General features: G+C 37.8%; 1 protein-coding gene across 3 annotated transcripts in view; it reads left to right on the forward strand.

Annotated features, from left to right (window-relative positions):
• Positions 1 to 25,989, forward strand: part of RIN2 (Ras and Rab interactor 2) — a 234,493-nt gene that overhangs the window by 46,485 nt on the left and 162,019 nt on the right. The window contains exon 3 of one of the 3 annotated variants that reach the window (XM_033094664.1): positions 3,663 to 3,801. The exons of 1 other annotated variant lie outside the window; for it this stretch is intronic. In XM_033094664.1, coding sequence (XP_032950555.1) covers positions 3,782 to 3,801 — 20 coding nt within the window. In that variant the 5' untranslated portion in view covers positions 3,663 to 3,781. Of the gene's footprint in view, positions 1 to 3,662; positions 3,802 to 25,989 lie in introns of those variants that run through there. One more of the 3 variants, XM_033094663.1, reaches the window with a different exon arrangement.

Here is a 25,989-nt window from a genome sequence, read left to right on the forward strand (position 1 = left end):
CATTATACAACCACTAACCAAAGAGGAAGAGCTACTATGCTGATCTGCAACTCTTTTCAAGTTATAATTTTGAGTAAAGAAAGCACAGTACAGAACAATATCTAGAATATGCTCCCATTTATAAAAACAGCTTTTTTTAGGATATAATTTACATTTAATAAAATTCACCCATTTTAAGTGTACATATATGAGTGTTGTCGTAAATTTATTGTTTTCTGAAATTTTATGTACATGGAGTCATACAATATGTGATCTTTTGCATCTGACTACTTTCATGCAGCATAATATTTTTCAAGTCACCTATGTTGTAGCATTTGTCAATAGTTCATTCCTTTTAAACTGGAATAGTAATTTTATTGTATGGATATATCCCTTTTGTTTATGCATGCTACAGTTGATAGACATTTGCACTGTTCTTAGTTTTATTATTATGAATAATGCTGCTATTAACATACACCTACAAGTCTATATGTGGACATATATTTATTTATCTTGGGTAGGTACTTACGAGTGAAGTTTCTGGGTCATATGGTAAGTATATGTTTAGTTCTTTTAAGAAACTGACAAACCATTTTCCAAAGAGACTGTACCATTTTACTGTGTTCACACCAATAACATACGGGTGATCTGATTTCCCCATATCCTCACCTGCAGTCTTTTTGATGTTAGTCATTCTGATAGAAGTGTAGTGGCATCTTATTGTGGGTTTAGCATTTCCTAATGACTAATGATGTCCGGCATCTATCCATGTGCTTAGTTGCCATTCATATGTCTTCTTTGATGAAATGTCTGTTCAAATCTTTTCTCATTTTTGTGTTGGGTTGCTTGTCTTATTCTTATTGATTAGTAAGGGACTATAGTAATTTTTTTTTCTGTAAGTTCAAAATTATTTCTAAAGAAAGTTTTTGAAAGTCTAGCCCTCATCACTCCCCTGACACCCCATCAGAATGGCACACTCAGGAATTGTTTCATAGTGTGGACATCCTCACTAAAAGAATTAAAGGGAATGGCGAGATCAGATTTTAAATCTTTTGCCAGAAAGAGTCATTGTCTAGTAATGCTACAATGGGTCTTTATTAAATCAAAACATACTTCCTTGACCACTTTTTCTCTGTGAATGGGAAATTGGTGATTTAAAAATGTCCATATGTTGGATAAAGAAAAACATAAAAGGACTTATATTTTCCTCCTTTTACTACAGAAGTTACTCAGCTTCCTCAGCCTTTTCCCTTTGGGTACGGGCAAGAGGCAATTGCTACGTGTCCTCCTGAGAGTGCAGGGTCAGACCATGAGAGCAGAGGAAAGAGCAGATCTGTTCAGTCACCGCTCTTGCGGCCCAAGCATGGGCACACGTGTGCTCCACCTTTCCCACTTTTGCCCACTCCACATTGACCCCGATTGGCCCATTTGCAGAGTCACCTCTCACTTCCCACCAAGTCCATGACTTCTTCTACAATGTTAAACAATGAAAGTGAAACAAATATATGCCTATCACTAAATTTACTGAGTTTAAACAGAAAATGGAGTAATTTAGCTAAAGAACAATGAGGTGGAAAAGAAAGATGTTCCAGTCTACTTGCCATCTCCCTGACTCAGGTTGGCTTGTACTTGCTTACAATCTTTCAAATACTTAGTGAGTACCAACTATTCATTCTTTTATCCATTCATTAAATCTTATGAGCTCCTAATATGCATCAGACACTGTGTGAGACTGGGTGTTAGTAATGAACAAAGTGGAAAAGCATTTTCTCCCAAGTGGAAGGCTTCCATCCCACTGGGAGAAACAGACAATAAATAAGAAAATAAATACACAATGTATGTCAGGTAATAATAAGCTTTGCAAAATGAAATAAAACACATTAAGGAGGTAGAGACAGATGGATTCATAAAAAGTCTGGAAGGATGTACTACGGAGGATTAACAAATAGACCTATAGTTTTTAAATTCTTATTTATTTATTTTAATTTATTTTCTAATATTTCTATAACAAACTTCTATTGCTTTTTGAATGTCCATATACTTGTATCATTCATAATTTTGTAACTAAAAATACTGAAAACAAAAATCAACTAGAAAATAATACGTAGTGTTTATTACTAGAATAATAGATTATTATCCTTTGTTTCTGCACATTTTAGAGATTTTGATATTTGGAAATATAAGGTAAATAAATTATACAAAACTTATTTAAAATTTTATAAAATGCCTTTCTGATGGGTAATTTGAAATGATGACTGATCTCTTCAAGTCTTGGTAAACTGTAAATTTTGTTAAGTAGGTCAGAATAGAAAATGGTAGCATTAACTGCAAGATCCAGGGACCAAAAGATTTGAGACCAAAATGCTGTTTCTGACATTGTTTTGTTTTGCTTGGTTCTCACTGGCAAATGGGAGTGCAAATGTATGTCCAGGAGTTCCCATACCAAAACATGAAGTGGAGATTTCAGTCATTGGGTTAGCTCGGCCCAAGAAGACTCCACATTGGAAAATTCAGACAAAAATAACACATTGTAAGGCCTGACCCAGGCTATTTGCCTTGGGGCTCAGCTCCCTGGAACCAACGCACATGTCTGTAGTATGTGTATGTGTGGTGGTGATCACATTGCCCACTCCCACCTTCCTTCCCTCTGTTCTTGCCCCTACTCAGTGCTTCCAGGCACCTAACTCTGCCTTTTCACTGATCAGTGCCACTTTCCAAAAACAGGTGACATATATTTCCTAACATAACCACTGAGTATAACAACAGCTCACAACAACTAGAGTGGACACAACATCCCCACCCAAGACATCTACCCCAAACCTCCATGGCCCACGCTGTCAAGTCATTCAGTTTCTGGTCTATACTGATTTTAAAATCCACTTGGCCAATTGAGTGCTGGAATAAACCAAATTCTATCCAAATATTAACTTCATTTGATGTTTTGTAAATTTGGTCATGCTTTCTTGTAACTAACCAATTCAAATTTATATTTATTCATTTAATAGAAATTCAAAATGTGTGTCCACATGGATTATTAATTGGCTCTTACTTTAAGTCTAAGTTCTATGTCTCTACTCATTGTTTCCAGTGATTTCCATTGTTTACAATGGTTGATCCCAATAGTTTTGAGGTTTGTTTTTTGTTTGTTTATTTGCTTGCTTGTTTAATTTTTACTTGCTTGTTGTTTGAATTCTAAGGAGCCCAACTTTCATTCCCTTGCTTTTCTAGATAACTCATTAGTGAGAAATGAAATGATGCTACTTGAGAGAAGGCATATGATGAGGCAAAAATATTTCTCTATAAAGATAAACTGTACTTTAAGCAAGAGTTAGCGTTTTGAAGTTTGATAGTGTGCAACAAAAATTAAAGAAGATATCTAAAGGATTATTTGAGATTGAGTGAAAAATAATATATTGACTCCTTTTTTCTTATAACAAATACCAACTTCACTAAAAAGAATTCACTTCTTTTTATGTAACTACATTATGCATTATAGTACAATTTTGCCATAAATCGAGTCATTAGACTTTATTTTGAAGACTTTGCCTGTTTTTTCCTCTTTGGACTTTGCAAAAGCCCAAGTTCCTGTGACATGCCTAGTGTGATATTTACTGATATGTGAGGGCCTGTGTGTGTGGTTTTAATTTTTAGTTGTTATTTTCTCCCTCAATCTTTTCTTTCAGTTAATGTGAATCACATTGCATTTTCCACTCCTGAGCACTCTGATTCATTGCCGTCTACTTCCTCTGGAGCTTGCTACACCACAGAATCCTCTGGGAGATTTATTAGTCATGGCTGAGCAATGCACCTTGCGTGCCCGTGGTAAGCGTCAGCTCCAACTACTGTGTCTTTAGAAGAAAGATCAAAGTTGCTTAGGGAAGTATCAAGGTTTCAGTTTAGGGGTTTGTCGCAGTCCATGATTCATCTTTACAGTATAATATACAGATAAATTGGATATTAAAAAAGACAAATGTCTCATTTGCTTAAGAAGCTTGTCACGCACACTCCTGCCCTCAGGAAAGAGACATAAGAGTTGATCACAGCCGCTTGCCCGTGGCACATGCATAATAATTGTGGATGGGGTGAATCCTCATAGATTGATCCAGTTTTGAAAATCATGGTACAGATTCATGTATCTCAAACGTGTTTTTACGCTAACCCACTTGAGTCTAATTTCAGAAAATTTCAAGCCAAGGGATTTTTTTCTTCCGTAGGCCAGACTCATAGACATTACTAAAGTCATACCTTAATCTTATCAATTATTGTCACTAGGTTTCACATTGATTTAGCATCACTGATTGGCAGCTTGTGACTAACTATCCCCAGCTGCCGATCAGTAGATTTGATCTTACCTCCATTTGGTATCACCTGACCTATGGCTGCTAAGGCTGTTACCTCTGCAATCAGGGGAACTGTAATTTTCCTATTCAGAGTAAAGCCTCTTCAAGTTTAAGGAACTAGAACAGTTGAAGAGCAGGGACAAATGGTCAACCAGTTAGATTGGCTGAACTAGGTGTCAGAAGATCACGTTCTTGTCTGAACCCTGGGTGGCACAGGGAAACTGTTTTTACCTCACTAGGCCTTAGGTTTCCTATGCATCTTTTAGCATAGGGAGTTAAAGGGGGAAATACAAACAGAAAACAGTGCACCCTGGGTAAGGGTTGGACATGATTGACCTTTATTTAGAACTGGGTCCCAGAAACAAAGGGACTGACAAAATATTAGATGACCATATCGGAAGTGTAACTCCTTAACCTTGGCAGTGAAAGGGATTGCCAGCTCTATCTCATTGAGACAACAGAGCTCTTATCTGGATATTTCTGCTCCTACCTGTCCTGTTGATCATCTGGAAGCTCTGGGAAATACCAAACATAGTAACCTTCTCGCTTAGAATTAGGATGTAGGTGTTGGCATGCTGTTGGGGAAATCACGGAGAACCACGTTCTAAGTCGGCTCGGACTCCGGCTACCCGCGAGACCATGGTTAGGGAATTTAGCCTTCGGGCCTCACTTTCTTCCCTGATGAAGTAAGATTAGGTCCAACTGCTTGAAGGACTGGAGTGCTGTATTGAAAAGGATTTTGAGCCACCCCATTGGGAAATAGTTCCACAACTGATTACCACTGCCTGCAATGTCAGGGAGAGGGGGAGTACCTGGTATCTGCCATCTGTACACTCAGTGATCTCTCGGCTTCCTCCCAGTGCTAACTGCACTCTAAGATGTTGTGACATATGTGACAAGTCTAGAAGGTCATATTTGTTGCTAATATCATGGATAACTAGTTAGCCTAAACATTGCCAAGAAACTTCACAGGCCCAGAAACTCAGTCAACCACAAGGGGAGTGTTTGTCCTATGTGGATTCACGGCTGCTCCTCTGTAAACCACGGTGCCAGGATGTGGATCTACCCTGGGAGCTCGTGCCTGGTGGGGAAACTGGAATAGTCCCTGTTGCTTTGGAATTGGTAGGGCAAAGAAAATACACTACCTCTTCAAAAGGTGCCTTTGATGAGCTTTCAATTAGAAAGAAAGTGAATGGTCTTAGTTGCTATTTCCCATGGATGATTGTTCTGCAATTAGAGGTACTGGACATCCCACTAGTCCCCTCCTCCAACAAATAATCGGTTTAGGGAAGCTCTGATAAACTGATTTTCATAAAGTCTTTTGTTTCAGTTTCCATTCTCGTCAGAGTGATTAGTTTTAACTATCTTGTAACTCCTGGTTGTTACATTGAGGAAGAGGAGTTTATTTCAATGGGATTCAAATAATGTTTCTTCTCTATAGTCTTTCATTTATTATATTTTTAGCCTTTTTATAGAACTTAATTTAGAGAAGTAATTGAACATAGAGTAAAAACTGTTCAAACAAAGGTTGCAACATTATTTAAAATATCAAAAATAGCAATAATCTAAAGCAAGCTAAATGGTAACCAATTTGATTAAATGTATTATGGAGTGCCCTTCAAAGGAATGTGAAAGGGTTGAGGTACATATATTTGTGTTAAGATGAAAAGATGTCCATGTTATATTATAAAATATAAAATGCAGATCACATGACAGTATGTGTAAAATAACCCATTTATGTAAAACTGTGTGTGTTCATGTGCATGTGGGCATACACACAATTCTGGAAGGATGCATCCTTAATGGTTAATGGAATTTGTAGGTGGGAAACGGTTAAAAGGTATCTTACTCAACTCTGGGCTCCCATAATAAAATACCAACTGGGTGGTATTAAAATATCAACTGGATGGCTTAAACAACAGAAATTTATTTTTTCACAGTTCTAGAGGCTGGAAATCCAAGATCAGGGTGCCAGCATGTTTGGGTCCTGGTGAAGGCCCTCTTCCTGGCTTGCAGACATGCTGCTTCCAGCTGTGTCCTCACCTGGTGGAAAAAGAGAGAAAGCAATTTCTTTCATATCTCTTCTTATAAGGGCACTGATCCCATCATGAGGGCCCCCCTTTCATGACCTCATCTAAATCTAATGACCTCCGAAAGGTCCCTTCTCCAAATACAGTCACATTGGGGGTTAGGCCTTCAACATATGAATTTAGGTCAGGTTGGTGGGGGGTAATGAAAATTCAGTCTATAATAGAAAGAGACTTTTTTGTTCATATACTTTTGTATAGTTTTGATTTTTACAAAGAATATTTATTACTTAGTGATCAAAAGTATATTTTCATTTTGAATGCAAAAATCATATAGCTACAAGTGGCCAGAAATGATGATGTGAACATAAGAAACATCCAAACGTGTATTATTTGAGCCAAACTGATGACAGTTGCCAGGAAGCAAAATCTCAATGGATTGAGAAAATGCTCCAGAGGTTAGCAGTTTTAAAGTTTATTTTATACATTAGAATCAAAGGAAGAGATGGAGGTTTACATGAAATTCATTGGTGGTAGATTGAGGGGGCAGGAGAAAGCAAAGCTGGGAAATCTCTAGGATTGGATAAAAAACAAAGTGGAGAGACACATACTTCTTTTACATTGGTGGGCACAGGATAGTTAATAATTCACATTTACAGCACATAGAGATGGTATGTGGGAAACAAGATAACAATGAGGGGTTCCATGGTCTCGTGTTCTGGTCCCTGCTGCAAGCGATTGTGCCTTAAGGAGCCTAAAAAAGATGACTCTGACATTTCAAAGGTATGTTATCTTACATGCAAAAAAACAGTAAACAGGCTGACTTAAGGTAAAGATTGACCTTTGCCAAGTAAGCTATAGGCCTAGGGCATAACTACCTGCCATGACCCGCTTTTAGTTAGGAATGTTTGTGTTCAGACCATCCTATGAGGTTAATTTCATTTTTATTGTTATTAAATTTATTGGGGAGACAATGGTTAATAAAATTAGGTTTCAAGTCACGCATTTCTATAATACATCATCTATATATAACATTGTGTGCTCACTACCCAGTCAGTTCTCCTTCCATCACCATATATTTGACCCCGTTTACCCTCTTTTACTATCCTTCCTCCCCCCTTAGCCTCTAGTAACCACTAAACTGTGTCTGTTTCTATGAGTTCTTGTTTCTTTGTTTGTCTTGTTCCTTTATTGCTTTCAGTTTTATATCCCACATATGAGTGAAGTGATATGGTTCTCAACTTTTTCTGACTGACTTATTTCGCTTAGCATAATAATCTCAAGATCCATCCATGTTGTTGTAAAGACAGTATTTCATCTTTTCTCATGGCAGAATAGTATTCCGTTGTGTATATATACACCACACCTTCTTTTTCCACTCATTCATTAAAGGACACTTTGGTTGCTTCTATGTCTTGGCCACCATAAATAAAGTGCAGTGAACATCGGGGTACATGTATCTTTATGGATAAATGTTTTCAGATATTTTGGTTAGATACCCAGGAGAGGGATTGCTGGATCATATGGTAATTCTATTCTTAATTTTTTTTTAAGGAACCTCCATACTGGTTTTCATAGCAGCTATACTAATTTACATTCCCAACAACAGTGTATGAAAGTTCCTTTTTCTCCACAGCCTCTCAAACACTTGCTATTATTTGTCTTGTTGATGATAGCCATTCTTACAGTGGTGAGGTAATATCTCATTATGGTTTTAATTTGCATTTCCCTAACAGCTAGTGAAGTTGAGCTTTTTTTCTTATATCTGTTGGTCATTTGTATGTCTTCTTGGGAGAAATGTCTGTTCAGTCCTCTGCCCATTTTTTAATTGGATGTTTGTGTTTTTGTTGTTGAGTTGTATGAGTTCTTTACATATTTTGCATATTAGCCCCTTATCAGAGGCATTGTTTGCGAATATCTTCTCCTATTCACTTGGTTGTCTCTTTATTTTGTCGATGATTTCTTTTGCTGTGTTGAAGATTTTCAGTTTCATATAGTCCCACAAATTTATTTTAGCTTTTACTTCCCTTGCCTTTGAGGTCAAACTCATAAAATCCTCTTTGAACCCAAGTTCCATAAGTTTAGTACCTATGTTTTTTTCTATGCAGTTTAATTGTTTCAGGTCCTATGTTTAGGTCTTTGATTCATTTTGAGTTAATTTTGGTACATGGCGACAGATACCAGTCTAGGTTTATTCTTTTGCATGTGACTTTCCAATTTTCCCAGTACCATTTATTGAAGAGGATTTCTTTTCTCCATTGTATATTTTTGGCTCCTTTATCGAAAATTATCTGCCCATATATATGTGGATTTATTTCTGGGTTTTCAATTACATTCCATCAGTCTATATGTCTGTTTTTCAGGCAATGCCATGCTGTTTTGATTATTGTCACTTTGTAGTACAAGTTGAAGTTAGGGAGTGTGATACCTCCAACATTATTCTTTTTTCTTAGGATTGCTTTGGTTATTCAGGGTCTTTTCTGATTCCATACAAATCTGATGGTTTTTTTGTTCCATTTCTTTAAAAAAATGCCATTGGGATTTTGATGGGGATTGCATTAAGTCTGTATATTGCTTTGGGATATGGCCGTTTTGACTATGTTGATTCTTCCAATCCATGAACATGTAATGTCTTTCCATTTCTTTGTGTCTTCTTCATTTTTTTTTAAATGTCTTATAATTTTCAGTATTTAGGTCCTTCACATCCTTTCTTAAGTTCATTCCTTGGTGTTTTGTTCTTTTTGTTGCAATTGCAGACGGAATTGTTTTTTTTATTTCTTTTTCTGAAATTCCGTGTTAGAATGCAGGAATGCAATGGATTTTTGTACAATGATTTTGTAGCCAGCAACTTTGCTGTATTCGTTTATTTTTTCTAATCACTTTTTGGTGGAGTCTTTAAAGTATTCTATATAAAGAATCATATCATCTGCAAAAAGGGACAATTTAACTTCTTCATTCCCAATTCTGATGCCTTTTATTTCGTTCTCTTGCCTGATTTCTCTAGCTAGTACTTCCAATACTGTGTTGAATAACAGTGGTAATGGTGGCAACCCTGTCTTGTTACTGAACATAAAGCAAAATGCTTCATTTTTTCACCATTAATTATTAAATTAGCTGAGGGTTTGTCATATATGGCCTTTATTAGGTTAAGGTCGTTTCCTTCTATACCCATTTTGTTAACTGTTTTAATTATAGATGGATTTTGTATCTTATCAAATGCTTTTTCTGCATCTATTGATATAATCATGATTTGTATCTTTTATTTTGTTTCTGTGGTGTATCACATTGATTGATCTGCATATGTTGAACCACCCTTGTGACCCTGGGATGAACCCCACTTTTTAATGTATTGTTGTATTTGATTTGTAGAATTTTGTTTCGGATTTTCGTATCTGTATTCATCGGAGATAATAGTGTATAATTTTCTTTTTTTGTGTCATCCTGACCAGGTTTTGGTATCAGGGTAATGTTGGCCTCATAAAATGAGTTAGGAACTATTACCTATTTTTCAATTTCTTGGAAGAGTTTGAGGAGGACAGGTGTTAGATTCTCTGTGAAAGTTTGGTAGAATTCACTAGTGAAGCCATCTGGTCCTGGACTTTTGCTTCTGGGAATGTTTTGGATGACTAATTCAATTTCCTTACTGTTGATTGGTCCATTTAGATATTCCAGTTCTTCATGGTTCAGTCTAGGAAGGCTAAAAGTTTCTAAGAACTTGTCCACTTCATCTAGGTTATTGAATTTGGTGGCATATAGTCCTTCATAGTATTCTTCTTTTATATATATATATATATATAATTAGTTTCAGGTGCACAAGACAAAGTAATACTTAGACGTTTATCATTTATATCCCTCACACTGTGTGAACCCGCCTCCCCCATCCACTATCCCTCTGACATCGCACACAGCCATTACATTTCCACTGTCTCTATTCCTAATCCTGTACTCCGCTTCTTGTAAGTATATACATACATGTATATACATATATAAAATTATAGTTGGCATTCATTATTGTTCAGCTTCAGGTGTACAGTGCAGTGATCAGGCATCTACGTCATCCCTTAGGTGGTCTCCCTAATGAGACAAGTGTCCATCGGATACCCTACAAAATCTTTACGACATTATTGATTACGTTCCCCAAATTAATTTTCAAAACCCCGTGGCCATCTTGTGGTTACGACTGTTTTCTAATCCCCTCAACTTCCCCCTTATCCCGACCTCCCCGCCCATCTAGCAACCCTATGTCTCCAACCCTGTTTTTCCTCTATGTCTCCAAAACTGTTTCTGATTAGTTCATTCACTTATTCTTTTCTTTAGATTCTGCATATAAGTGAGATCATACGGTATTTGTCTTTCTCTGTCTGACTTATTTCACTTAACATAATGTTCTCTAGGTCCATCCATGTTGTTGCAAATGGTAAGATTTGTTTCTTCTTTATGGCTGCGTAATACTCCATTGTATAAATGTACCACAGTTTCTTAATCCAGTCATCTACCGATGGGCATTTCGGTTGTTTCTATGCCGTGGCTATTGTGTATAGTGCTGCAATAAACATAGGAGAGCATAAAGATTTTTGATTTGGAGTTTTGGATTTCTCCGGGTAGATACCTAAGAGTGGAATTGCTGGATCATAAGGTAGTTCCGTTTTCAGATTTTTGAGATACCTCCATACTGTTTTTCATAGTGGCTGCACCAATCTGCAATCCCACCAACAGTGCACAAGCATTCCCTTTTCTCCACATCTGTGCCAGCACTTGTTGTTTGTGAATTTATTGATGATAGACATTTTGACTGGGGTGAGGTGGTATCTCCTTGTGGTTTTTATTTGCATTTCTCTGATGGTTAGTGAGGTTGAGCATTTCTTCATATGTCTGTTTGCCATCTGTATGTCCTTTTTAGAAAACTGCCTCTTCATGTCCTCTGCCCATTTTTCATTGGGTTGTTTGTTTTTTTGGAGTTGAGTTGAATGAGTTTTTTATAAATTTGTGATATTAACCCCTTATCAGATATATCATTGGCAAATATCTTCTCCCATTCAGTAAGATCCCTTTTTGTTTTATTGATGGTTTCCTTTGCTGTGAGAAAACTTTTTAGTTTGATGTAATCCCACATGTTTATTTTTTCTCTTACTTCCCTCGCGTGAGGGGATATATCAGTAAAAATCTTACTCTGGGTAATGTCTGTGAAGGTTCTTCCTATATTTACTACTAGGTATTTTATGGTTTCAGATCTTACATTTAAGTCTTTAAGCCATTTTGAATTTATTTTTGTATATGGTGTAAGGAGGTGGTCCAGCTTCATTTTTTTGCATGTGTCTGTCCAGGTTTCCCACTACCATTTATTGAATAAACTGTCTTTAACACCACCGTATATTTTTGGTTCCATTGTCATAGGTTAAATGGCCATATAGGCATCGATTTATTTCTGGACTCTATTCTGTTCCATTGATCTATGTGTCTATTTTTATGCCAGTACCATGCTGTTTTGATTATGGTAGGGTTGTAGTATAATTTGATGTCAGGTATACCTCCCACTTTGTTCTTATATCTCAAGATTGCTGAGGCTATCCAAGGTCTTCTTTGGTCCCACATAAATTTTAGGATTATATGTTCTATTTCTGTAAAAAACGTCGTTGGTAGTTTGATAGGAATTGCGTTGAATATGTATATTGCCTTAGGCAGTATGGACATTTTAACTATATTAATTCTTCCTATCCATGAACATGATATGTGTTTCCATCTATTTGTATCTTCTTTCATTTCTTTCTTCAGTGTCTTATAATTTTCTGAGTACAGATCTTTTACATCTTTGGTTAAATTTATTCCTGGGTATTTTATAGTCTTTGGAGCAATTGTAAATGGGTTGTTTTTTTTTAATTTCTCCTTCTGATGTTTTATTATTGGTATATACAAATGCAACTGATTTCTGAATATTAATTTTGTATCCTGCTACTTTACTAAATTCATCTATCAGCTCTAATAGTTTCTTGGTGGAGTCTTTAGGGTTCTCTCTATATAGTATCATATCATCTGCATATAATGACAATTTTACTTCCTCCTTACCGATTTGGATGCCTTTTATTTCTTTTTCTTGTCTGGTTGCTGTGGCTAGAACTTCCAGCACTATGTTGAATAGAAGTGGAGAAAGTGGGCAACCTTGCCTTGTTCCTGATCTTAGGGGGAATGGTTTTAGCTTTTCCCCATTGAGTATGATGTTAGCTGTGGGTTTATCATATATGGCCTTTATTATGTTGAGATATGATCCCTCTATTCCCACTTTCTTAAGGGTTTTTATCATAAATGACTGCTGAATTTTGTGAAATGCTTTTTTTGCATCTATTGATATGATCATGTGATTTTTATTTTTCATTTTGTTAATGTGATGTATCACATTAATTGATTTGCGGATGTTGAACCACCCTTGCATACCAGGGATGAATCCCACTTTATCATGGTGTATGATCTTTTTAATGTATTGCTGAATTCTTTTCGTTAATATTTTGTTGAGGATTTTTGCATCTATGTTCATTAGTGATATCAGCCTGTAGTTCTCTTTTTTTTTTTGGTGTCTTTGTCTGATTTTGGGATCAGGGTGATAGTGGCTTCGTAAAAAGTGTTTGGGAGTCTTCCCTCCTTCTGGATTTTTTGGAAGAGCTTGAGGAGAATTGGTGATAATTCTTTTTTGAACATTTTGTAAAATTCACCTGTAAAGCCATCTGGTCCAGGGCTTTTGCTTGTTGGGGGATTGTTGATTACTGATTCAATTTCCCTGGTGGTAATCAGTCTATTCAGGTTTTCTGTTTCTTCTTGAGTTAGCCTTGGAAGGTTGTACGCCTCTAGAAAATTGTCCATTTCTTCCAGATTGTCAAATGTTGGCATATAGTTGCTCATAGTACTTTCTTAAAATTTTTTTGTATTTCTGCGTTGTCTGTTTTCACTTCTCTTTCATTTCTGATTTTATTAATTTGGGTCCTCTCTATTTTTTTTAATGAGTCTGGATAAGGTTTGTCAATTTTGTTTATCTTCTCTAAGAACCAACTCTTAGATTCATTGATCTTTTGTATTGTTTTTCTGGTTTTTATTTCATTTATTTCCGCTCTGATCTTTATTATCTCATTCCTTGTACTCCCTTTGGGCTTATTTTGCTGTTCTTTTTCCAGATCCCTTAAGTGGGAAGACAAACTGTTGATTAGTGATTTTTCTTGTTTCTTTAGGCCTGCAATGTTATGAATTTCCCTCTAAGGACTGCTTTGGCGGCATCCCATAGATTTTGGGTCATCATGTTTTCATTTTCGTTTGTCTCGAGATATCTTTTGATTTCTTCCTTGATCACCTGGTTGACCCATTCATTATTTAGTAACATGTTATTCAGCCTCCATGAATTGGTGTGTCTTCCAGTTTTTTTCCTGTAGTTCATTTCTAATTTCATAGCATTGTGGTCAGAGAAGACAATTGGTATGATTTCAATTTTCTTAAATTTATCAAGACTTCTTTTGTGGCCTAACCTATGGTCGATCTTGGAAAATGTTCCATGTGTGCATGAGAAGAACGTGTATTCTGCAGCTTTGGGGTGAAATGCTCTGAAAATATCGATTAAATCCAAGTGGTCCAACTTGTCACTTAAGGCTGTTGTTTCCATATTAATTCTCTGTCTTGAAGACCTGTCCCTTGTTGTCAGAGGTGTGTTGAAGTCCCCTACTATGATAGTGTTACTGTTGATCTCTGTCTTTATGTCAGTCAATATCTGTTTTATATATTTAGGTGCTCCTATGTTGGGTGCATAGATGTTTTCTAGGGTTATGTCCTCTTCTAGGATTGATCCCTTTATTATTATATAGTGCCCATCTTTGTCTTTTAATATGTTCTTCATTTTAAAGTCTACTTTGTCAGATATAAGTATTGCAACTCGAGCTTTTTTCTCATTTCCATTTGAATGAAATATCTTACTCCAACCCTTCACTTTCAGCCTGTGTGTGTCTTTTGATCTGAGGTGAGTCTCTTGTACACAGCATATACAAGGGTTTTGCTTTCTCATCCACTCAGATACCCTATGTCTCTTGATTGGAGCATTTAATCCGTTTACATTTAAAGTGATTATTGATAGGTACATAGTTATTGCCATTTTTAAATTTGTAGTTAGATTGTTTTTATCTTTCTTTTATTTACAAAAGTCCTTTTAGTATTTCTTGCAATGCTGGCTTGGTGGTAAATTCCTTTAGATTATTCTTTTCTGGGAAGCTCCGTATCTCTCCATCAATTTTAAATGATAGCTTTGCTGGATAAAGCAATCTAGGTTGTAGGCCTTTGTTTTCCATCACTTTGAGTATCTCCTGCCACTCCCTCCTGGCCTTCAATGTTTCTGTAGAAAAGTCATTTGATAGTCTTATGGGAGTTCCCTTGTATGTAACCCTCTGTCTTTCTCTTGCTGCTTTTAGGATTCTCTCTTTGTCTTTAAGCTTTGCCATTTTAACTATAATGTGTCTTGGTGTGGACCTGTTTGGGTTTATCCTGGTTGGAACTCTCTGCACTTCCTGGGCTTGTATGTTGGTTTCCTTTATCAGGTTGGGGAAGTTTTCAGACATTATTACTTCAAATATGTTCTCAATCCCTTGCTTCGTCTCTTCACCTTCTGGTATTCCTATGATGTGCATGTTTTTGCACTTGATGTTATCCCAGAGGTCTCTTAAACCATCTTCATTGTTTTTTATTCTTTTTCCTTTCTGTTGTTCTGTTTGGGTGATCTCTGCTAACTTGTCTTCTAAGTCGCTGATTCGATCCTCTGTTTCATCTAACCTGCTTCATTAACGTGCTGTTAGTTCTTTCAAGTAAGTTCTTTATTTCGGTAATTGTGTTCTTTAGTTCTAACTGGTTGTTTGTTATGATTTCTACATCCTTCTTTATGTCGTCTCTAAGCTCCTTAAACATTCTTATCATCAGTGTTCTGAACTCTGTCTCTGATAGGTTGGTTACCTCTGTTTCATTTGGTTCCATTTCTGGAGGTTTCTTCTTTTCTTTTATTTGGGACATGTTTCTTTGTTTCCCCATTCTGGCTGACTCTCTGTGTTTGCTTTGATGTGTTAGGTAGATCCTCTAGAATTCTTAGTTCTTGCTGGGTTATCTTATGTAGTATGTGTCCTTTATATTTGACTTGCACTACTTCGCTCTTCTCCTCTGCGTGTGCTCCAAAGGTGACTCTTGTGTTGTGTATATTGTCCTGTTAAAGAAGATCTTTAATTGCTTTTCACTTTTGAGTAGGTGGGGTTAACTCCTAGGCTGACTAGTTGTGAGACGTGGCTCTGCCCACCGCAGGGTGTTCTGCTGTGTAAGGGTTGACCCCTTAAATGTGGTTTGGCCTCTATGGGCTCTTGTACCTGTAGAGAATTACCTCTGGGTGTGTGACTTGTAGATCAAACCCAGTAGCACTCTGGTTTGGTCTGGAGTTGGCATCTGGATATGTTGAATCTTGTGCCTCTTAAGCTGGGCCCTGGTAGGGCAATTTCAGAGCAAAGCAACTCACCAAGCAAAACAACAACAACAATAACAAAGAAAACACCAAATACATTCACATGTAAAAACAACCGATAACCCACACTCGACACAGGCAAAAGCATCGAAGATATAAAAATAAAACAAAACCAAAGAAAAGCAGCGCCAGTCTTGGCTTAAGCCCACCAAGTAATCTCTCGGTTGTCCTCTGCTGTACCAAGGAGTCCTCTACGTATTGTGCAGACAGAGCCGGTCACCTGGTGCCCAGAGTGACGTTGGGACTGCAGATTTAGATGCTTCGGGCTGAGGGATCTGGATGGTAGTTTCTACAAAGTCAGTGCAGTTTCTGCCCTTGCCTGCACATATGCACACTGAGAGTAGCACCACCAGCCCTATGTCCAGTTCTCCTGAGTCTCAGGGCACTTCTTCCGTGTGTGTGTGTTTGTGTGTGTGTGTGTGTGTGTGTGTGTGTGTGTGTGTGTCTGGCGGGCGGGAGATTTCTGAGCTGCTGAAGCCGGGAGATGCATCTGCTGCTTACTGCTGATCCCTGGGAGTGCCTCCAAAGTTGTAATTGCCCCGCCCTAGGCAGGCCAGAAAGGGTGGGGGCTGGGGATGGAGGGGTCTTCTCTCTCCCATCCCAGCCATGTCACACGCAGGCCAGAAAAGGTGGTGGCTGGGCGTAGAAGAGTCTCTTCTCTCCTAGCCCAGCAAAAAATCACACTCTTCCCAGCCTCTTCCCTGGGTCAGGGCTGCCTGTCAGTCTTCCTAGAGCCTGAACACTAAGGCTCCTCTGTAATCTGACACTATTCCTCAGTTCAGGGGCAGTTTAAGTCTCTGGAAGGGTGAGGGTAGGATTGGAAGAGCGGGAGGGAGGGGTCCAGGTATGGAGTTTGTGTCCTTTTTCTGGCCTAGGGCCCAGCTGGAGGTCTCAGTTGAGGTTATTGCCTGGATATGCTGCCCCCTTGGCTGGAGAGATCAGCTGTGGGAGACAGGGAAAGAGCCCACCTCCTGGCTTTTGTGTTCTCTGTTCCATCCTGGTGTCTCCTGCATCTCTGCAGCTGCGGATGCCGGCTGCGTTTCCCGGCTGCGTTTCCCCAGCCGCAGATGCGGGCTGCGTTTCCACCGCTGCAGATGCGGACCGAGTCCCCACAGCCGCAGGTGCCGGCCGCATCTCCACTCCGCTCCCTTCCCTCTTCCCCTGCTCGCCCAATTTGCCCACCTGATAGTAATCCTTGCACTTAGCTGTTCTGCGTGATGAGCACTTGCTTAAGTCACTTAGCTGTTCTGCGTGATGAGCAGAGAGTCCTTTGATGGGTTATATGTCCTGTTTGTGATAAGATCCGGAGGAGAACTCAAAAAGTGTGCCCCACTGCCACCATTCCTATGACGTCACTCTCCCCTCATAGTATTCTTGTATGATCCCTTGTATTTCTTTGGTACCCGTGGTCATGTCTCCTCTTTCATTTTTGATTTTGTTTGTATCTTTTCTTTTTTTACCTTAGTAAGTCTAGCCAAGGGTTTGTCAATATTATTAATCTTTTCAAAGAACAAGCTGTTTGTTGCATTGATTTTTTTTTTCTGTTGTCTTTTTGTTCTCTGTTTCATTTAGTTCTGCTCTGATTTTTATTATTTCCTTCCTTCTGCTGACTTTGGGTTTCATTTGTTCTTTTTCTAGTTCTTTAAGGTGTAATGTTAGGTGTTTAACTGGGATTTTTCTTGTTTCTTGAGATAGGCCTGTAATGCTATAAATTTTCCTCTTAAAACTGCTTTTGCTGCACCCCAAAATTTTGGCGGGATGTATTTTCATTGTCATTTGTTTCTATGTATATTTTGATCTCTCCTCTTATTTCTTTTTTGACCTGGTCATTCTTTAAAAGTATGTTGTTTAATTTCCACCTGTTTGTGGTTTTTCCTACTTTCTTTTTGTAGTTGACATCCAATTTCAAAGCCTTGTTATCAGAGAATATGCTTGGTATGATTTCAGTCTTGTTAAATTTGCTGAGGCTTGTTTTACGTCTCGATATATGATCTATCCTTGAGAATATTCCATGGACACTAGAAAAGCTTGTATAGTCTGGTGTTCTAGGATGAAGTGCTCCATTAATATCAATTATGTCCGTTTGGTCTAATGTGTCATTTAAGGCTAATATTTCCTCACTGATTTTCTGTTTGGATGATCTATCCATAGCTGTCAATGGGGTATTGAGGTCCCCTACTATAATTGTGTTTTAGTTCATTTCTCCCTTTTAGTTCTGTTAGTAGTTGCTTGGTATATTTCGGTGCTCCCTGATTGGGGGCATATATTGATAAGTGTTATGTCTTCTTGTTGTACTGTCCCCTTTACCATTATGAAATGTCCATCTTTGTCTCTTGTTACCTTTTTTATCCTGAAGTCTGTTTCGTCTGATATAAGTATGGCTATATCCACTTTTCTCTGGATAGCATTTGTTTGGAGTATCGATTTCCACCCTTTCACTTTGAATCCATGTTTGTCCTTGTAGCTGAGATGTGTCTCTTGGAGGCAGTGTATGGTTGGGTTTTGGTTTTTTGATCCAATCTGCTACTCTATGCCTTTTTATTGGTGAGTTCAGTCCATTTACATTTAGGGTGATTATTGATATATGAGGATTTCCTATAGCCATTCTATCTTTTGTTTTCTGATAGCTCAGTGTCTCTATTGTTTCTTTGCCTTTTTGTTGCTGTCTGTTGTTTTAGTGTGGTGGTATTCTATGATTTTTTTCCTCTGTTTCTTCTTTTTATATGTGATATGTCTCAGTTCTGGATTTTTCTTTCTTGAGTAGTTACCATTAAGTTTATGTCAAAGAAAGTTTGACATATACAGTAGTCCTTTTTCTACAGCATGCATCTTATCTCCAGTCCTCTTTGCAGATTCAGACCTTTAGTTTCTTTCCTTTTATGTTTCTGTTGTCACAAGTTACCCATATTTATGCTGTGAGTTGATTTCTGAGTTGCAGTACAGGTTGTGTTTTTCTTCTCTTTTTCCTTTTTTTAAAGATGTTTGTATCTTCTTTACCCTTTATATTATGTTTAAGTCTATAGTGCCCTGTTTTGTGTAGGGGTTGCCATTGTCTTCTTCTGTCTGTCTGTTAGTAGTGTTGCTCATGGTTTTGTATTCTTTTGATCTTTTGTTCCAGGTCAAATAGCCTCCCTCAGTATTTCCTGTAATGCAGGTCACGTGTTAGAAAATTCCCTCAGCTTCCATATGTCTAGAAATGTCTTTATTCCTCCTTCATATCTAAAGGATAACTTTGCTGGATACATGATGCTTGGATGATAATTTCTCTCTTTCAATAGTTTGAATATTTTATTCCACTCCCTCCTTGCTTGTAGAATTTCTGCTGAAAAGTCTGATGATAATCAAATGGGCTTTCCCTTGTAAGTTATTGCTTTTTTTCCTTTGGCTTTCTTGAAGATTCTTTCTTTGTCATTAATTTTTGACAGCTTCAGTACAATGTGCCTTTGAGAAGATCTGTTGGGATTGAGGTAATTAGGTGTTTTGTTTGCTTCTTGAATTTGAGGTCCAGTTCTTTCCACAGGTTTGGGAAGTTCTCGTTGACTGTGTGTTTGAATATACTCTTTGTTCTCTTCTTCTCTCTTCTCCTTCTGGTATACCCATTATTCTTATGTTGTTCTTTCTGATGGAGTCAAAGTTTTGTGACTTTCCCAAGGTCACATAAATGAAAATACAAATGGAAATTCAAGATTTCTAATCCAGTGCTTTTTCTTATAACATGCTACAAATTAATCATATAAAAATTTTAAGATGAAACAGTGACACTATATGGTTCTCATTAAATTCAAAATGCCAAAACAACTTAAAATATGCCCTCAGTTCTCCAGCCCATTTGTTGCCATTTTCACATTGACACTGGTTTTCACTGCTAATTTTATTGGTTTTAATCTTGTATTACGACAGAGTAGTAAAGATTCATAAGATCAGTTTCCCAGTGTTATGATTATTTATTTGTAAGTTGTAACTGGAAACAAAACCTGATTCTAAGTAAGTTCATTTTAATGGTAAATGAGCGAATGCCAGTTTCAACTGACCTTGTCCAGCCTTTCTTAGTAAGATTTTAACTTGGCCCTGTAGAGGAGGGAAAATTTTTCTCCTCTTTTCTCTCTTAGTTCTTCTGGCTGGTTTAATAATCAATTTGACATGAGACAGATTAACAGGGGAAAAAATCATATTTAATTACATATGTACATATAAAGGTTCTGTAAGAACATGGGACCGTTGAGGCCTAAATGCAATCTTGATCTAAGAAAAAAGAGGGTAGTGGTTTCGGACTTCAAAGAGAAGGTAGGCAATTCACATGGAGATGGGAAAGCAAATGTTTGGTAAATAAATGTTTGCTGGGCCATGCAGAGACAAAGAAACACAGAGAGGACTTTGATAAAAAGAGCCTTACTAGTTTCTCACCTGTCTGTCATACTGTTCATATTAAACTATAGTTATCTATGATGATATATTCATTCTTTGAGCAGGAAGGGAGTTTGAGGAAAGGTCAAAGCTTCTTCCTGAGTATTTCCTTAAAAATAACCAGCTTAAGATAATTAATATCTCCCAAAAGGCGTATTTTTGGGGTGGCAAACTCTGCTCCCCCTAAGCACCAAAAAGCAAAGGAGTACACTACAGACTCTCAAATGATCACTTTCCTCCCCAAATGCCTTCAAAGCATACACAGAAAAATACTTTTTGAAGATATGAAAAGAGTGGGTGAGCTGACTAGGCATATTAATCCTATCAAAGTTTTAGAGAGATGCTGACCAATGGTCCACAGTCTGTTTCTGGGTCCTGGGTCTGGAACCACACACCTCAAGAGCAGGCCAGAGTTTTCCCTAGCCTCACACACAATTTCCACTGAATTCCAGGCCAGGCTGGTCTTCCTCAGCCAGTATGGACCCTATGTTTCATATGTCTAGAGTGGGTATTCTCAAACTTTCCTGAGCATCTGTATCCCCTGCAGGGCTTATGAAAACTACCACATGGTTTCTGATTTAATAGATCTAAGGTTGGGCCTGAGAATTTGCATGTATAACAAGTTCTCAAGTTTGATGTGTGCTGGTAGCCAGCTCTGGGAGTGGGGTCTGAGGAAATCAGGCCTGATTTATAGTGTTTGCTGGTTTCCATGTGATATAAATATTCCCACCAAGCTACCAAGAGTTTAACAACCAGCTTTCAAAATGCCTGAGCATTTAACAATTGGCTCTTATGAGCTGGCACCTGACCATTGCTGCAGGTGATACTGATACTGCTTGTTCGAGAGGAGTCCTCTGGCTTTACGCTATGAATTTTCTTCTGCTCATCCACTGGTGATCCTGCCTACTCTAACTCTGTGTCTTCACCAACTGCCTGTGTGCCTGAGCTCCAAACTCATATGTCCAACTCGCTCTTGGTCATCTCTACTTTGATGGCCCACAGGCTTCTCAAACTCAGCTGGTCCAAAGTTCAGCTACTTTATGTTTCTCCCACTATACCTGCTATCTTTCTAGATGCCATATTTTGGTGACTTGTACCATCTTCCACCCAAGTTTCCTAAGGATGAAACCTGAATGTTATCTTAAATACCTTTTCCTCTTCCCATTTCCTACACACATCAAATCCTGTATCCCCTAAATAAATCTCCCATATGTGCCCCACCCTTTGTATGCATCTCAGATGCGTACTATAATTCCCACCCCTCGACACCTGTTGTTCCTCTACAGTGTCAATGCCCTACTCAGAAGTGTTCAGGGATGCCTGCCATCATCCATAGGGTCACATCTAAATTTGTTTGCATGTTCTACAGGCGATCTGATCTCCCCTGTCCAGCCTCAATTTCGCTTCCACAGAATACTTGGGGCTCTAGCAAGAGTGAGCAATATTGGATTTGTGGCTTTTCCAAGGTACTTACTCATCCATCAATTCTGTCTGGCATTTCTCATGCTCTTTCTCTGCCTGGAATCCCATCTTCTGTCTATTCATCCTTCCAGGCTCAACTCAGAATGCCTTCTTTGTAAAGCTTCTGGTGTCCCTTAGAAGAACTTAACACTTTCTATCTTCTGTTCCTATTGCACTGGTCACAAATCTCGATTTTAGCACTCATCTTGTCAGTGTCTGGGTGGAGAGGGTGGTATTTTAATATGTCTGTTATCTCATATTTCCTGGTATATTGTAGATGCTCAATCATGTTTATTAAATAGAAGAATGGTTAAATGAATTGTGGCCAAGTATCAGCCATCCTTAGTGCATAGGTTGGGAAAGGGGAGAACTGGAAAAGTGAAAACCAGGATTAGAACTGGCTCATTCCTCTCCTAAACATCTCCCATTTGAAAGATGTTTTCAGACTACCCAGGAATATGGTCTCCAGATTCTTTACACCCACGAAGTCCATTCTGTGTCCCAACCTTTAAGATAGACCCAACTGTGTTTTATTTCAAAGTAGCTCAGATGCCTGAGCTTCCTGGGAGACTTGCAGAGTAGAAATGGTACAGGACAAGTATTATACTGATGTAAAGCACTGATAATGGCTCTGCTAATGATGGTTGTCCTCCAGTCACAATAGGTGCTCAATGATTTACACTAATGTTGAGAGAGAAATGATGTGAGTTCATTGCAAAGTTATCTGTGCAAACACATGAGTTTGTGATTCTTCTTTCTCAGCTATTTACTTCCTTGTGTTTGTGGTGTCAGAAACCCATTTTGAAGAACTTGCCATGCCATTTGATGAGAGGGAGGTCAGTTTTTATAGACTCGAACTCACCTTAAAGTTTTTGAAACTCTGCTCATAATCCACAAAATTCTCAGCTGGCCTAGGTTTCTTATTCCCAGATGTCACGAATATAAAGATGACATGAGCATGTTCTGTCACAGTGCTCATCACTTCCACTTCTCCCATCAGTTCCTCCTTGTTAATTGGAAGTCATTCAAGAATAGCAGCTCCTCCCACTGCTTTCTCAATCTTGTGACGGGTGAATCTGTGAGCGAGTTAGATCAAGGTTATGTCATATACAGTTTTTATCACAATGATACTATGAGAATGTGCGTGGACAGTTGAATTCCCCATCAGTTCTGTTTTCTATCTTTCTTCTTGATTTCTGTACCAGAACGAATCACTCATTTCCCATATTTGACAGTGGCTGTGGTAATCCTGTCGTTACAGTAACACTTTATTCCTTTCATCTCCATTATTTGTCATTGTGTGCAGATGCATAAATTTATTTGTTCATGACTGACAGACACAGCTTACTGCCTCGCTATAAAAAAAAAATCTCTATCCATTTCTTTTGAACAGAATATGAAGTATGTCCTCCCTTCGTCCTATTCTAATCATGATTCCTGTTCCTTGAAGTCTCTCACTGACTTCTGTGGGTTTCCTATTGAGCTGATCATTTCTTTCTTTTTTTTCTTTTTTTTAAATTAAAGTTTATTGGGATGACAATTGTTAGTAAAGTTACATAGATTTCAGGTGTACAATTCTGTATTACATCATCTATATATCACATTGTGTGTTCACCACTCACAGCAATTCTCCTTCCATCACCATATATTTGATCCCTTTTACCCTCATCTACCACCTTCCTCCCCCTTTACCTTCTGGTAACCACTAAACTATTTTGTGTGTCTATGAGTTTTTGTTTCTCATTTGTTTGTCTTCTTTTGTTGTTTTTGGTTTATGCCACATATCAGTGAAATCATATGGTTCTCTGCTTTTTCTGTCTGACTTGTTTCGCTTAGCATTATAATCTCAAGATCCATCCATGTTGTCACAAATGGTCCTATTTCATCTTTTCTTACCGTCGAATAGTATTCCATTGTGTATATATACCACAACTTCTTTATCCATTCATCTATTGAAGGACATTTTGGTTGTTTCCATATCTTGGCCACCGTAAATAAAGCTGCAATGAACATTGGAGCACACGTGTCTTTGTGGATAAATGTTTTCAGAATTTTGGAGTAGATACCCAGGAGAGGGATTGCTGGGTCATATGGTAATTCAGCTCATTTTTTTTTTAAGGAAACTCCACACTGCCTTCCATAACGGCTGCACCAGTCTGCATTCCCACCAACAGTGTATGAGGGTTCCTTTTTCTCCACAGCCGCTCCAGCACTTGTTACTATTTCTCCTGTTGATGATAGCCATTCTGACTGGGGTGAGGTGATATCTCATTGTGGTTTTTATTTGCAGTTCTCTGATGATTAGTGATGTTGAGCATTTTTTCATATGTCTATTTGCCATTTGTATGTCCTCTTTGGAGAAATGTCTCTTCAGTTCCTCTGCCCATTTTTCAATTGGGTTGTTTGTTTTTTTGGTGTTGAGTTGCATTAGTTCCTTGTATGTGTTGCATATTAGCCCCTTATTAGAGGCACTGTTTGCAAAAATCTTCTCCCATTCAGTTCGTTGCCTCTTTATTTTGTCAATAGTTTCTTTTTCTGAGCAGAAGCTTTTAAATTTCATATAGTCCCATTCATTTATTTCAGCTTTTACTTCCCTTGCCTTTGGAGTCAAATTCATAAAATGCTCTTTGAACCCAAGGTCCACAGGTTCAGTACCTATGTTTTCTTCTATGCAGTTTATTGTTTCAGATTTTATGCTTAGGTCTTTGATTCATTTTGAATTAATTTTGGTACATGGTGACAGATAGCAGTCCAGTTTCATTCTTTTTCACGAGGCTTTCCTATTCTGCCAGCACAGTTTATTGAAGAGACTGTTTTTTCTCCATTGTATGTTTTTTGCTTCTTTGTCAGAAATTATCTGTCCACATTTATTTGGGTTTATTTCTGATTTCTCAATTCTATTCCATTGGCTTATGTATTCTATTCCAACAGCAATACAATGCTGTTTTGATTATTGTTGCCCTGTAGTACAAACTAAAGTCGGGAATGTGATACCTCCAGCATTGTTCTTTTTTCTTAGGAATACTTTGGCTATTCAGGGTCTTTTGTAGTTCCATACAAATCTGATGATTTTTTTGTTCTATTTCTTTAAAAAATGCCATTGGGATTTTGATGGGGATTGCATTAAATCTGTGTGTTGCTTTAGGTAATACGACCATTTTAACTATGTTGATTCTTCCAATCCATGAGCACGGAATGTCTTTCCATTTCTTTGTGTCTTCTTCAATTTCTTTTAAAAATGTCTTATAGCTTTCAGCATACAGGTCTTTCACATCCTTGGTTAAGTTTATTCCTAGGTATTTTATTCTTTTTGCAGCAATTGCGAAAGGAATTGTTTTTTTTTTTTTTCTTTTTCTGAGATTTCATTGTTAGTATATAGGAATGCAATGGACTTTTTACGTTGATTTTGTAGCTAGCAACTTTACTGTATTCGTTGATTGTTTCTAATAGCTTTTGGATGGAGTCTTTAGGGTTTTCTATATATGGCATCATGTCATCTGCAAAGAGTGACAATTTAACTTCTTCATTCCCAATTCGCATGCCTTTTATTTCTTTCTCTTGCCTGATTGCTCTGGCGAGGACTTCCAACACTTTGTTGAAAAGCAGAGGTGACAGAGGCAGCCCTGTCGTGTTCCTGAATGTAGAGCATAGGGCTTCAGTTTTTCACCGTTAATTATGAGATTAGCTAAGGGTTTGTCATATATGGCCTTTATTATGTTAAGTTATTTTCCTTCTATACCTATTTTATTAAGTGTTTTAATCATAAATGGATGTTGTATCTTGTCAAACACTTCTTCTGCATCAATTGATATAATCATATGATTTTTGTCCTTTATTTTGTTTACGTGATGTATCACATTATGGATTTTTACATGTTGAACCATCCTTGTGCCCCTGGGATGAACCCCACTTCGTCGTGATGAATAATCTTTCTAATGCATTGTTGCATTCAATTTGCTAGAATTTTGTTTTGGATTTTTGCATCTGTATTCATCAGAGATATTGGTCTGTGGTTTTCTTTTTTTGTTATCCTTAGCAGGTTTTGGTATCAGGGTAATGTTGGCCTCATAAAATGAGTTAGGGAGTACTCGCTCTTCTTCAATTTTTTGGAAGAGTTTGAGTAGGACAGGTATTAGAACCTCTTTGCAGGTTTGGGAGAATTCACTAGTGAAGCCATCTGGTCCTGGACTTTTGCTTTTGGGAAGGTTTTGGATGACTGATTCAATTTATTTACTGGTGTTCGGTCTGTTTAGAT

This window comes from Rhinolophus ferrumequinum, chromosome 23 (assembly GCF_004115265.2).
Source record: "Rhinolophus ferrumequinum isolate MPI-CBG mRhiFer1 chromosome 23, mRhiFer1_v1.p, whole genome shotgun sequence".
NCBI classification, from domain to species: Eukaryota; Metazoa; Chordata; class Mammalia; order Chiroptera; family Rhinolophidae; genus Rhinolophus; species Rhinolophus ferrumequinum.